Source organism: Amphiura filiformis, chromosome 14 (genome assembly GCF_039555335.1).
Source record: "Amphiura filiformis chromosome 14, Afil_fr2py, whole genome shotgun sequence".
In the NCBI taxonomy this organism is placed as follows: Eukaryota; Metazoa; Echinodermata; class Ophiuroidea; order Amphilepidida; family Amphiuridae; genus Amphiura; species Amphiura filiformis.
This window is the reverse complement of record NC_092641.1, coordinates 34,252,143-34,267,572: the sequence shown is the minus strand read 5'-3', so window position 1 is coordinate 34,267,572 and position 15,430 is coordinate 34,252,143. Positions and strand designations below refer to the sequence as shown.

At 35.6% G+C, this 15,430-nt stretch overlaps 1 protein-coding gene across 3 annotated transcripts in view; it reads left to right on the top strand.

Moving 5' to 3' along the window:
• Nucleotides 1–10,861, top strand: part of LOC140170009 (ATP-binding cassette subfamily G member 4-like) — a 109,887-nt gene extending 99,026 nt beyond the window's left edge. For 2 of the 3 annotated variants that reach the window (XM_072193320.1, XM_072193318.1), the window contains 5 exons: nt 4,642–4,752; nt 5,392–5,560; nt 8,385–8,485; nt 8,686–8,844; nt 9,782–10,861. In XM_072193320.1, coding sequence (XP_072049421.1) covers nt 4,642–4,752; nt 5,392–5,560; nt 8,385–8,485; nt 8,686–8,844; nt 9,782–10,135 — 894 coding nt within the window. In that variant the 3' untranslated portion in view covers nt 10,136–10,861. Of the gene's footprint in view, nt 1–4,641; nt 4,753–5,391; nt 5,561–8,384; nt 8,486–8,685; nt 8,849–9,781 lie in introns of all 3 variants that reach the window. The other variant, XM_072193319.1, reaches the window with a different exon arrangement.
• The last annotated feature ends 4,569 nt before the right edge of the window (nt 10,862–15,430 follow it).

Genomic DNA, 15,430 nt, shown 5'->3' with positions numbered 1-15,430 from the left:
TCACAGTGAAAACAATTATCCAATTGGTCAACAAAAGCATGAGGCTGTAATTGTTCGCTTTGTATCTCAAAATCAGTTTTCATGCATCAGGCTATTCCAGTTGAAATCAATATACCCCCAATGGAAGACATGACCTTAATCCTCCACACAGGTAATGTGGATTTCAAATGGGGTTTACTTAAAATGGGTGTCTCCATTTGCAATCTACACCCCCTGTGTGGGAGATTTAACCTTTAAAGGTTGTGTCCTGCCTTTCATAGGGGGTGCATGGTTTTCATTTGGATTAGCCCATTTGACTCACTGTGCTTGATCACATCCAATATTTTGTCTTGTTCTTAAAATACACTGAAATGCAACAATTTACCATACATCTTATTCTAAAAGGTACAAATATGATTCCCTTAACTTTCTCTCTTGATTTGAAATTACTTCATTTTGTTATCTTATTTTACCTGACCAGCCTGTCCCCTATTTTACCCCCATCAAAATGCAGATTCTGGTATCTGGTGAAAGCTCATATTTTTCTCATAGCCCTGCTAAAATATTAGGCTGGGAATATGTTTCCTTTAAATGTGGTATGAGCAATGGTGGATTGGTGGTTACCACTCTCAAAATCATGTACTGTTCTATGGGCCACTAGGATGTATACACATTTTTGCTTCTAAATTCAAAATCGCTGGAGTAATTTAACTCAAAACATGGAATAAGAATGTTCAGGTGATGGGCCTCAATTAGAGGTAGAAAACAAAACATGGAATAAGAATGTTCAGGTGATGGGCCTCAATTAGAGGTAGAAAACAAAACATGGAATGAGAATGTTCAGGTGATGGGCCTCAATTAGAGGTAGAAAACACAAATTTCTTACAATCTAGGGATCGTGCACCTTTAAAAGCTGCCATATATGATAGTTAGCCAAATTTGGAGCATTTAAAGATTTCACTTTATGTAACTTACTCTTACCAAAATGTAAATCCTTGGAAAAATATTGCACCTCGGTGTCTTTTATGGATATAAACACAGGAAGTGATTTTGGTGGTGTGGTGGGCATAGCTGTTCTATATGTACCTACACTTGGGCCTATATTAGTACTACTCATTTCAGTGTTGTAAATCTTTGCATACTATATGTACACTTAAACTTTGTATTTCTCAGCTTAGTATCAGTTTGCTCAACTTCTCACAATAGTCATGTGATATTACCAATGTAAAGTAATTGCACCACCATTAAACACAGGGAAGGCATGTAATTCAAGAAACAAACAAAAATCAAATTACTTGCAAGGTCAGCAAAATTAATTTGTTTTGATTTAATTGTTAAGAAATATGCAAAAGCTTGCAATTAAAAGGATGAAAATGCATTTTGAATGTTGCTAAATGTTTGGAGTATTTAGTAATATCAGTTTAAATCCATACACCCCTATGGAAGACATGATACCAGGGGGTGTAGATTTCAAATGGAGTCACCCAATCTTGTAACCCCATTTGAAATTCACACTCCCTGTGTGCAAGATTGAGGTTGTGATTTCTATAGGGGGTGTATGGGTTTCAAATTAAATACCCTATTTGAGCAAAATGCAATATATACCGTCTTGGTTGCTTCTTGTGCAATGTTAAAATATATGCTCAATATTTTAATTTGTTCATCTTTGCCAATCATTTCCCCCTATAGAATTTCAAATGGGCTATACCTATTACATGCCACTTTGATGACCCCATTATTCAGGCTTCTCTGTAATTCTAAGACCCCTTGTTTCAGCTTGTTTCCTATCTACTCTAATTTGTGTTGGGCAACACAATTTTCTTTCAGAAAGTTGAAATTAATTTCCGATATTTTCTTTGTAACACAGTATGATCCACTCAGACAAAAACATTAAATTTTGAATGAAAAGTAAAACAATTGATATACTTGCTTCTATCATTCTGGAAAAGCAAACAAGCCTAATGACATGTTATGTTTTTACCTAAAACAAATAATCAGGATGGGATGAGATGGTCAAATGATGGAGAGCCCTTTCTTCTGCAGTGGCGTGTGAGAGGTTGGATAAATAGTTTGTAAAGATGTTAAATAATTATAAGTAATTCTCCAAGACCCTGAATTTAAGTCTGAGTGGATCAACTTTGTGCCAAATATTATGTTCTGCTTCCTAGTACAGCCTTCCAGCTTTTTGTAGTTTTATGATCAGATATCAGAAGTAGTTAACTTTTGGACAGGTGTATTAATAGTCAGATGTATAGAAAAGGAAGCTACATCTTCTTCTCCCTACTTTTAGTGTTAGTTGATTACTACGGTCGTAGTTGTTGTTGGGATGTTTTGCTATATCTGCTTTAATATTCTTATATAGGGATACAATCATGATTTACCATTGCTCATCACCATTTAACAACGATGTGTCTGGGTCATCTTCATGGTTTATTTCAAAGATGCCCTCATGAATCCAAGTGAAGTAAACTACACAGACATGCCGCGATTAGTGGTGGTGGTGAACAACAGTGAAACATGACTGAATCCATTCAACAACGAAAACAAGCTAAAGATCATCTAATTTACATGATTATTTCATGAGGAATGTCAGTTGTTTAGTCATTGCCACTCGACATGATGATGATATCATTATATCTCTGTTGATATCAGCAATAGACTACAGAAATAAATGGCAATGTTTAGTAAATTTTACGCGCTCACACAAAACCAGTATATGGATTCATCACCCATTAACAACGGGTTGCTCCTGTACAAAGGTATAGGAAGAGTTGTTGAATTCACTATCATATACTTATGTTTCAGACTTCCCAACTTATTTTTCTTATTTTATTTATCACAAGTATAATATTATAGGTGTAGAAATAGCTCAATATTGTTAACTCTGTATTATCTTTTGGTTAAGGTAGAGTGGTGTCAATGTGTCAAGTTTATGTAGCAGATCAGCAAATAATAACTGGCGGATCATTCCCTACATTTTAAAGAAAGTTTTTTTTTGAAAGTCACAATTTTGCTGCAGATATCTTTGATTTTCAGCTCCTTATAACCCTGATTTTGCCTGATCTGAAGTGTCGCTGATACCTGCAATCAATAAGCCTATATGTTGTTGCTCTGGTGCACAGTAATATTGATATACATGTAATGCACTCTGTGGTACACCTGTGAAAGCTATTGAGGGGAGACTGCACACTCTGGAAAGTGAGAGAATACTAGGGGACCTCAAGACTGTTTTGATATGTGCTCAGTTAAAATGTTTTCAGTGTGTACTTGTCAAAAATACACCAGGCACAAAAAGAAACTCGTCAGTTATATTCATCCTTGCTGTTCAATAACTTGATGATTTCGGATTATTCTGAAATATACATTTTGTTAATTGGATTTTTCTTTCTCATTTGACACCCTGTTCGTGAACATTGAGCAAGAATTGACCAAGATATTCGCCTCCAAACTCTCAAACCCCAAAATGAAAAGTTGCAATTTTAACGATTCAATTGTGCCTGATACACTGTGTGCTTTATTGATTGACCCGTGGTGCTTGTGTGCAATACAACAATGCGTTCTCATTGAAAATCGTTGAAAATGCAACTTCTGATTTTAAGGTTTGAGGCTTTGGAGGCGCATTTCTTGGTCAATTCTTGTTCGTTTTTCACAAACAGGGTGTCAAATGAGAAAGCAAAGTCTAATTAACAAAATGTATATTTCAGAATAATCCAAAACTATCAAGTTATTGAACAGCAAGGATGAATATAACTGACGAGTTTCTTTTTGTGCCTGGTGTATATAAACTTAGCCTACACATAAAGTATACTGTACATGTACAATAGTTATTACACTACAACCACTGCATGTATAAACCTAGCTATGCACATATTATGCCTTCTGATTCACTAAATTATCTTTTTCATTTGACATTGTTTGAAACATGCTGCAGGGGCACTACCTGAGCTGGCTCTCCCTGCATAACAATGCAACATAGCGATTCCCTGTTTTGTAACACACATAACTACATATGTATGAAACCTGAAACCCTTCTTCTCCTATAACCCTGTCAAAAAGACCTGTATGTGCCAAAGATATTATAACACCCAAATATTACAGACTCAAAGTTGCACCATACGTAATGCTATGGTAAATCTGCCATCTTGGTTTGTTGCCTGTGGAGGGCAGATAACGTAACTGTGGCATTTGTTGGCAAGAGCTCAAAATCAAACGATAATTTGGTTGATCAATTGGGGCACAACATGTTGCCTGCAGAACGCAAACAACCCCACACTTTGAATCAAATGTTGCCGTGCACATAGTAAGATAATCCAGAGGTATGTTATAAGTTGCCGCCATGAGTGACACACAAACATGGCTGAGTCGGTACTCCTTGATTCTACATCGTGTGTACACAAACACCAATGTGACATGATCAAGCAAAATGAAGCAAATTGTCAGAGCAAAACCTCAGTCACGTTTATGACCATTTGATCCTGAACAATTCTAGAAACACTACATCTTCTAGAAACACCACCAGTGTTGCTGAATCAAGTCAGTTCTTGTAGTTATACCTCTTAATGATGCGAGTGACAATGGATTCAATTTGCTTGATTGTGTTACAAATGTGCTAATATTGTTTAAATAATCTTGTAACTTGTTTTAATTTTGTTCTCTTTTCAGGCCTATGCCCTGAATGACTCGTCATTTGAGAGGCACACATTTGCCACTGGCTTTGTTACACAGTTCTGGGTGTTATTCAAGAGAACATTTTTAATCATTATGAGAGACCAGGTCAGTTCAATTCCAGTTGAAATCCACACACCCACTTTCAAAGACATGACACACAGGGAGTGTGAATTTCAAATGGGGTTACCTGTAAGCGGTGACTCAATTTAAAATCTACATCCAGTGTGTTGGAGAGATAAGGTCATGTTTTCCATAGGGGTGTGGATTTCAATTGGGATAGCCCATTGGATCCATATTTTTGTACCTACTCCACCCATGTGTAGTTTCTACCTATTTAGTTCTATTAACCATTCATATGAAATTTCCTTTGCTGATATCTTGCATTAATTAACTGCTATTCCACAATCAAATCAACCCATGTATGGTCAGTGTGTAATAAACAGCATATTTCAATAATTTGAGTCTTAAAAGTTATCCATTTTATGGAAAACATTTCCCAAGCTGCCATTTTATTTTGGTACGCAGTGTTTCTAGAAGTTGACAAAATTTACTAGAATTGGTGAATTTTATAGATTTTTTAGAAAACAAAAAAGGGGGAATTTGACCTTTTAGAACACAGAAATCTTGCCAATCTACATCTAACCTATGTACTGTGGATAGACGAAATAAAAGCAATTACAATGTTTCTATTTCATACAGAGACATGGGCATAAATTTAACCCAAGTCTATTATTTCCATTACAGGTATTGACCCATCTGAGGCTGTTTTCACATATTTCCATTGGCCTAATGATTGGCGTGTTATACTTGGACATTGGCAATGATGGGAGCAAGGCATACAATAATGCAGGGTTCATTTTCTTTTCCATGTTGTTCCTGATGTTTACTGCATTAATGCCAACAGTATTATCATGTAAGTTGACAGTTTCACAGCCATACCAAAACATAATACAGTTATCTTTTGCTAGCAATATAGAGAGGAGTGCAAAAGCTTGAGAAACATTAATTATGTTAATTTTTATTTTTCAACTCAAAATGTTACAAGAAGTCATCAGGGTGAAATTCCATATAGTTTAAGGTTATGGTTAGTGTTTACCCAGAATAAAACTTGTCAATAAATACTAAATTCCTTTTCTATAATAATATTTGTCCATTTGTACTGTTTTCCAAGAACCAATTTCTATTATTGAAAAGTACAATTTGTTTAACTCAGAAATGGAAATTTGCAAACGCACCATCTTTAGTACTGCTACAGCTCAACTTACCGTACTTTTCCTCTTTTTGATGTCTGTCATTTTGAACATCACACTTGAAAGATGTATGCTATGTAGAAACTTTATTTTGCAATTTCATAATTTGCATATTATTAGCATATTTGCAAGAAAAAACATGATAATCAATAAATACCTATATTTTTCACAATTTCAATATTTTATTAGAAATTAAGCATGTAGGCCGTTTGTTATGACTTGATGAATGAAGCTGTTAAACAGATTTTGATATTTTTGCTTATTTTTCCCCCAAAATGTGTAAAAATCACAATTTTTTGGATGACCTATATTTTCTTTGAATATTTATAAAAAATTCTTAATTTAGGTATAATACAGTGCAGAAAAAGATGTCAAAAATCTGTTAAACAGATTTCCAATAAATTGTTCCATTTTCCATTTTGGGTTAAATACTCAATTTTCATGCGTGGGATATTTGAAACATAAAATGAAAACATGTCCATTGCACTTTTTCCTAGAGATATACTATAATATCGATCAAGGTTACGGATATATTATAATCCCTTCTTATCTTCACTGATCCATCAGATACCTATTGTTATGAATGATCAATGTAAAGGTTCAGAACTGGGCTACTATAATGATCTGTCAAGTATCTATAGTTATTTTCATGACTGTGTCAACTCAAAAATCATGAAAGGTCGAATGTAGGAAAAGTATGATCAGTTGAGCTGTACCATTCAGTTAAGTCACAGAATATGAACCAAAATGCCAGCATGTATGCCAGCCCCAAAATCTTCATTTATTGGCGTCATGCATGTAGCATTAACACATGATAGGCACTAGGCATCCCGTACAGGTCACACACATATACACACATGAGGAATCTAGATTTGTGGGTGCACATGTAATACATATCCAAACAATTCAGAGTTTCACTATTTTCCGGAGCATGTGCAATACAACAGCTGTCAGAGTTGATGTTTTCTAAGTTAAATTCTGTGGTCCCATCAGAACTTTCTTAAGAGGTATACTGAATAATGAGGAAGCCTAACAGAAATAAGTGTCTTAACCCTAACCGCCTAGGGCCTTTTTGGCCACGGGAAGGGAAAGAAGGAAAGAATAAAGAGAGAAAAGAAGGAAAGAAGTTGTTTGCTCTGGGTGGGATTCGAACCGAGACCCCTCGCATGCCAAGCACTCGGTCGGCGACACTTTGCCACGGGTCTTGGGCTTACACCAGCTGAAACCGTGCCTATATATCACTTAGGGCGATTAAGCGTCATCACACCACGTGGGATGCATGCCTGAACAGCGCATATATCAAGTAGTATTTTGTAGTATTCAGGAGCGTAAGGGTTAAGGAAGCCTATACTGAGTTTCGATAGTGGTAACCTAACCCTAACCGCCTAGGGCCTTTTTGGCGACGGGAAGGGAAAGAAGGAAAGAATAAAGAGAGAAAAGAAGGAAAGAAGTTGTTTGCTCTGGGTGGGATTCGAACCCGAGACCCCTCGCATGCCAAGCACTCGGTCGGCGACACTTTGCCACAGGTCTTGGGCTTCGCTGGCCAGCGAAACCGTGCCTATATATCACTTAGGGCGATTGCGTCATCACACCACGTGGGATGCATGCACGAACAGCGCATATGTGATGCAATCAAGCAAAATGAGTCGGATGTCGGGAATAAAGATTTTTAGATATAATCAATAATAGTATTCAACTTCCTTTGTATTTTATTGTTCTGAGCAACACTAAAATGGCCATATCTCTGGAACCATAAGTCTAATTATGATGGGGTTTTCAGCAAAATAAAGCTCTGGGAATGGCTCATATAATGATATTGAAAACTGAATTTTGATTTTGATCGACATCAGACTCATTTTGCTTGATCGCATCACATATATCAAGTAGTATTTTGTAGTATTCAGGAGCGTAAGGGTTAATAGTAGTTTTTCATGAGCAAAGTCTTTAAGCCGCATTGTGACCGCATACAAAAAAGAAAAAAACAAACAAAAAAGACAATGGTCTTGACCAGTATTTCCACAAATTGGCTAATTATTAAAATTTTAAACCAGTTCATTATACACATTGGAATTCAAAAGCAATACTAGTTATAAATAGTCTACTAGATGACAATGGCGGCTTTAAAACATTGAATTCTTTTTATGCAGACATGATATTCATACCGATTTCATAGAATATTATCATATACATGTGCATTGAAGGTGGTTTTAAACTCCGGAATAAACTAAGGAAGCAAGGAAATCCAATTGTAATGGACCTGTTAATGCCAAATAAAAAAGATGTAGATTATTTTATGGTATTTTGTTGAAATTTTAATATAGAACCCCTACAGATAAGTGTAAATGGTAAGATGAATAGTGTACAATTTTACGGAAACAAGGTATGGACCAGGACAGGGGGTTCATTTCAATGCATGGTGGTAAAGTGCCCCCAAAGACTTATTTTCCAGGATCGTTGCCTAACACAGTGTTTATTTGGTATTCTCAGTTCCAGCAGAAATGGGTGTGTTTGTACGAGAGCATTTGAATTACTGGTACAGTCTCAAAGCTTACTACCTCGCCAAGACCATAGCTGATATGCCTTTCCAGGTAAGTTGTCACATTATTATTATTATTATTTTATAACATTCGGCCCAAAGCCAGTCAAAGGCCAATAATGCGCAAATGCTACTAACTTAAAGGGATGCCAGCCAAATATGACAGGACAGGGATATGGGAAGAGGTCCGATTTTAGAAGCAGAAAGGCATATTCAACATTATAACTCTATAACATTGTTGTTATTTTTCAGATGATTTTACCAATAGTGTACTGTACAATTGTATACTGGATGACAGGACAGCCTCCAGAGGGAGGTAGATTCATGTTATTTGTTGCGTTGTCAACGATGACATCATTAGTGGCACAGTCATTGGGTTTGCTGATTGGGGCTGGAGCTACATCTCTTGATGTGAGTACTCAGAGTTACTGGCTTAAGGGCAGGTTGATATGCCCACAATGATGCATGATATTCATTTGGTTAAACAGTTGCTCTGTGCTGAGACGCACTTATGTCCTGATAGGACCAGGCTTAATCAAAGTACTCAAACCACGCTAATAAGCCTATAAGCATGCTGGCCTACATGCAAAGAAAAGAGAGAGAAATATTTGAAGATAGAATAAACGATCAAGGAAAAGAAGGCCTCTCTCAACAATCAAGTGAATAATTTTACTGTCAGCCTTTGGATCAAGAGAAAGGAAACTTGTTAATCCAATCCCAACTGTTACTGAGCCCATTGCTTAATCTGGTGATGATGGGGTATTGCATAACTTCATACAATCAGGACTTTTCATTCATATTATTTACTTACACATTACATGGGCAAACAATTGTAAACGAGTTTTGGGGGTGACTTACAAATGTGACAAAATCTCAATATGTGTACATCCATGCACTTATTTGCTACCACATCTCAAGTGGAGGTCACTTCAAATCATCTTCAAGTTGCTTAGTCTAGAAATGTTCTCTGTATGTGACCTGGCAATGATTTGAAGTGACCTGTACTTGAGATGAGTCTGGTATTTATTTCTAGCTATTATGAAAAGAGACACATGTAGCAGCCGACAAGTGCATCCTTTTGATATGGATGTATACATGAGAATAACATAATATTGGATGTAAATAAAAGAATCTAATTATTGACACCAAACTCTTGGTTGCACAAGCAAACAAATTGTTTTGTTATTGTGAATAGCAAAACTTTCACCCTAAAAAGAAAAACCATAGAGCTCATATTTAAGTTGTTCTTCGAGTCCTGATTATGAGTTGATGCTTATGTCACAATTCACAAGACATAAATGGCCCTAACCCACTATAATTATTCTCAATTTCTTTTTCACACCAACAGGTAGCAGTATTCGTTGGACCGGTCACAGCTATTCCCATCCTCCTCTTCTCTGGGTTCTTTGTGACCTTTGACACAATACCCAGCTATCTACAGTTCATGTCCTATATCTCCTATATAAGATATAGTTTTGAGGGCTGCATATTATCCTTATATGGTATGGACAGAGGTGAACTTGAATGCCATTCGGACCCACAAAAACCATGTATTTTTCGGACTAGTGATGACGTCCTCAAAGAACTTGACGTCTACGGCAAAAAACTCCACATTGACTTTCTCGTCCTTTTTGCATACTTCATACTTCTTAGACTGATGTGCTATTGTGTTTTGCGTTGGAAAGTGAAGCGCCACCTATGAAGACGGCTGTTAACGTCAGTCAGTTGATAGGTTGTTTAAAAGTGGAAATAACTGACTTTCTTGACTCTCTTGCATGCTATGTCAGGATTGGACCAATCTATGTGACTGATTTACAGGGATTATATTAGTGTGTTTCAAGATGACTTTACTTCAACTTGCTGGTACCTGTGTGCTGATGTGAATGTACATTATCTGCATTTACATAGTTGCAGCCATCGTAATTGTCTAACATTATTAGCATCGGATTTAAGCCTGGATTGGCAGTCGCATTATTAAACATGGAATCAATTCAGTGAATCTCTTCATGAAATGATACGGCTAAAATTTATCTTCAAGATGCTCCTCCACTGGTGCATTTTTAAAGATGTATGTATGCTGGCGCATGCACAGCATCTTTTGTTCTATCATCCATGCCAATTCACAATATGTATCTGCTTTTGCGCACTTGATGCACATCATCAGCAAGAATTACCTGATGTATCAAAGGTGCAGCTGTTACCATCTATGATGCCAACATTCTTAGACACCCATGATGTAAGGATAGGTTAAAGGTCAATATCCTAAGCGTAAACCTATAAGCTAAAATTGTAACTATTTTATGAATGAAGACTTTAAATCAAGGTTTCACTTTTGATATAAGTATATTTTGTATTCAAAGATATTTCTCCCTCTTAAAAGATATGTATTAATTATTATATTTATTATTTATTAGTTACCCCTGCTTGTGCACAAAATGAGGCCAAAAGGCTGAATGGAATACGGCACTATACCATATTTAATGAAACCCTGAAGCTGAAGGTTGAATGGAATGCAGCACCACACCATAGATATTTGTCTATATTTTGTGAGAACAAGCAGTGGGTATGACAATTTTTTCCTTCAGCGAACATGATTATATATCTACATTTCCATCAATAAAGGGGCTATTACATTTGAAATCCATACACCCCCTATGAATTTTAAATGGGGTTACCTGAATGGATGACTCCATTTAATATTAACACTCCATAGGGGGTGATGGATTTCAACTGGAATAGCGGAATCAGGCTTGATGATTGGTTTTACTTATTGCATATTCCTATAACCATATAGCCTACAGTACAGGAACACAAACACTAGCCTCTCGTCTTTTTGAATCATGGTACGTTATTTGAAGTAACAAAAGAAAAATAACAAATCATTGATCAATGAAAACTTTATATGGAAAGAAAATGTTGATCACACCTTCATTTATATGCACACAAACTTCTTGCAATGTTTCAACTAGCTAAAATGCCTTAACACTTTGCCAATAATTAATATCATGTGTGTCACTCTGTGAGACATCACATGATTTGCATGCAAGGTACTAACTATCCAAACAGACCTGCAGTTATAGGTATCTTTGCAGCACAAGTTAAGCACCAGTGACAATTTAATCGAAAATTATGACCTTTTGGCTTGATTTAACAAAGATATGCATAAGAGATCACAATTATTCTGTGTGAAATCCATACACCCCCTATGGAACATATGTCCTTAATCTCCCACATAGGGGGTGTAGATTTCAAATTGAGTCACCCATTCAGGTACCCAGATTGAAAGTTAACACTCTTCACACGGGTGTCGACTGCAGACGACATGTTTCAAAAATGTAAATTTTCATGTCCATATTTGGAATCAGCATGAAAAATGCATTAAAATGAGTACAATTGGTTCAGTGGTTCTTGAGATAGCTCTTGATATTTTGAGAAAATATCTGAAAACTTGGGGCTTCTTATGTTGAAGCCTATGGCTAGCATGCAGAGCATTAAGGTCATATCTGCCATAGTGGGTGTATGGATTTCAACTGGAGTTGTCCAACTCCATCTTTTTATCCCATAAAGTGTTTTGAAGAGTTAATTGGCAACTTCAGATTTAGTTCCTAGATGGAAAAGCATGTTCTTTGTCAAATCAATGGTAAATTTAGAAGCTGCCCTTTGAATCATTTGGCATTACTGACTTAACTCTGAATGACGACTGGACCTAAGTCATTATTCATGTGGCAGCTATTAGATGTCGTGTGGAAATCTTGTTGGTGATTAAGATGCAACTGGATGCATAATTTCTATAGGCATTTGATGGCTGCCAGGTGATTTGAGTAGCAATTTCAATAAACATATCCAGAATATAGTTAAAAGATTTTCTCTATGCACACATGCGAATTATTTATGAAAAATGAGCTGCAAAAAAGTATAAAGCTGCCTTAAACAAATTCTTTATTAAAATTTAAGCAAACATTTTTTTTTTTTATTTCAGATGAGTAAATTAATATTGTAAAGAAGAACAGCAAGCATTAATAATGTCAGTATCACCAGAGTTCAACGTACTCCTGTATATACATGTATGTATGCTACTGAACTGTGACCACTAGCAGTGAGCTTGCAATATTTGTACTTAACAGAAGAGAATTGCAATATTTTCTGACTATATTTTGGGATTACATTTTTTCTGAATAATGTAAATAAATTGGTGTTGTTGAGTAACTATACAGGCAAGTTTTAATTTATGCATAGATAAAAAATAGTATATCCCTGGCCTGGGTTGTTTTTGCATTGCACTTGGATATTCAATTTTAGAGCAAGCTTGCTTATGCATTTATTTTTCCTGATAACCAGCAAATTAGTATCATAATGCACAAACCTTTGAAATATGCTGAAACATTCTAAGCAACATTGGTAATAATAATAATAATAATAATAGCGACAAGGCACATATCCACTCAATTAAGAGCGCTCAAGGCACTAAAACAAAACAAACAAACAAAAACTAACAAGACAAAGAAAACTGGAACTAAATTAAGAAACATAACTTAAGAATTACAGAATGTCTCTGACATAAGATGAGTTTTTAACAACTTTTTAAACACAGTTACATTTTTAGCAGTTCTGATATAAATAGGCAGTTCATTCCATAGACGTGGAGCTGCGGTTGCAAATGATCTGTCACCCCATGTGCGGTTGGATTTTCTTTCTTGAAGAAGTTGCATGTTTCCAGATCGAAGCGTACGGGTGGGAACATAATGTAAAAGGAGTTCAGATAAATATAACGGAGCAATATCATTAATACATTTATATACAATCAACATAAGTTTAAAAACAATTCTTTGTGTGACAGGAAGCCAATGCAGTTCCTTTAGGATTGGCGTGATATGGCAATATTTTCTGGTGAAAGTAAGAATTGACGGCAGTGTTTTGAATTTTCTGAAGGCGATAGAGTTGGTTTGCTGGTAATCCATAAAGAAGTGCATTGGTGTTATCCAAACGAGAAGAGATGAATGAGTGAATAATTTGTTCAGTAGCATCGCGACTTAGGTATTTATGGATCCGCTGATGTTACGTAGTTGAAGCGCTGAACAACGAATGACATTAGAGATATGAGGTTGCATGGTCATGTGAGTGTCAAAAAATGCACCTAAATTGCGTGCTTTGGAAGATAAGGCAATTGCAGAGTCACCGATGCAAACATTTTCAATGTTGGTATAAGTATTTGCAGAAGGTGCCAGAGCTCTGGTCAGAGTTATACTATTTGGTCCATATGTATGACAATCCTATATATGGTAGATTTGAATGAAATATTCAAATGCATAGTTTAGACAGCTAGCTAGTATATATAGCTATGCACTGCCTTTTTATAATCTTTTCTATAACAATATTATTTTAAATACAAAAACTCACTATCAGATGAACCAACCAAACATTGGCACAGGATTGTGTCAAAGAACAATAAAAACATGTTGAATGAATATAAGTTAACTTCAACACTACACTATTCTTCGCTTATCTGGCATTTTCAGCAGATGGTAATTCTGTAATAATATCTTGTCTACAATCGGAATAGTCCTTTCCAAAGACATCATATGATTGATAGGAGGACAAAAGGAACAAAAAGAGTTTTCCTAGAAGAGTTCTTGAAGCAGAACATATAACGACTCAGAAACCGAGACTTAACAGTGATAAAGGACTAGAAATAGGTCATGTTTAGAATAACCTGCTGATGCCCGTGGGGGCAACACAATGTCATAACAACCTATGATGTCATCTTGGCAATCATATGATGCAATCGAATTGTAGACAAGATAATCATCACAGCATCACCATAATTATGCTGAAGATGCCAGTTGATCAGCGAATATGTTCCAGGTAAGCAGGATAAATAGTGTAGTGTTGAAGTTAATTCTTTCATTATGTTTGAATGAAATTTAGGAAGTAGACAGTTTAAAAACAAATATTTATTAACCAATTAACCAACCAAACTTGTTAGCAAGAACAAATTCCTTGACCTAAAATGAACTTTACTATTTTGGTTACCAAAGAATAGTCGACAGCCATCTGTCCAAAGCGCAATTCAATTCTAGTATAGCTACAAAATGTATTCAAGTTTAAGAATTGTGAATCTTTCTAAAGAAAATTGACAAAAGTACAAACCTTATTACTTTCAATTCAAACATCTTAGTATTAACTTATCTTGCCATTTCTTTGAAACCACATTTTTTCAATTGCTCACTGCTTAGGCTATTTTTGTTTTGTCACAAGCAACAAAATGTTCAAATTGATTATTTAAAAGGGAGCTATAATTGCTTATAATATTATTGTGTACACAGGGCAGCTATAGTTGTTTATAATATATACCGGACAGCTATAGTTGCTTATAATATAATGTGTGTGACATAATTATGAAGTTATTATCTAATTTGTTATTGATTCATATTCAGAAATTGGAATAGCAACTGGCATGCAAGAAGAAAAGGGTTGTCTCTGTAGTATTCTATTCAATCTTTCTGCAAAGCACTCAAGTTTTAATTGTCCTAGTTTTGAGAAATAAGAAATGGGAGTCATTTAGACCCGGCCAGAGCAGTAGTAACAAATGGCAGCCATCTTGGATCTACATACATTGTAGGCGGCAATTTATATTTGAATAGCCTGTTCCAATTATGTCTGATATATTGTTGGTATTCTTGAATCGTCTTGGAGGACATATCCGGTATTGCATAGGGTCTATCTATAGCTTTTAGGCCAAACCCCTTTTTTCTCTGTATGTAAATTCAGTTTATAAATGTGTACTTACTTACACACACATGTATGTAAATTTGTTGATCCAATCTCTGAATATTTAATATTCTTGTAGCAACACAATTAAGTTAGTGTTGGCCAAGACATTGGGATTCAGTCGCCAGTACTAAATAAATTAGTTTACTATAATTATGTATAATATCTATCAAGTCTGTAAATCAGTTGTTGTGTTTGCTTATATATTGCTAACTGGTGCATCTAATTT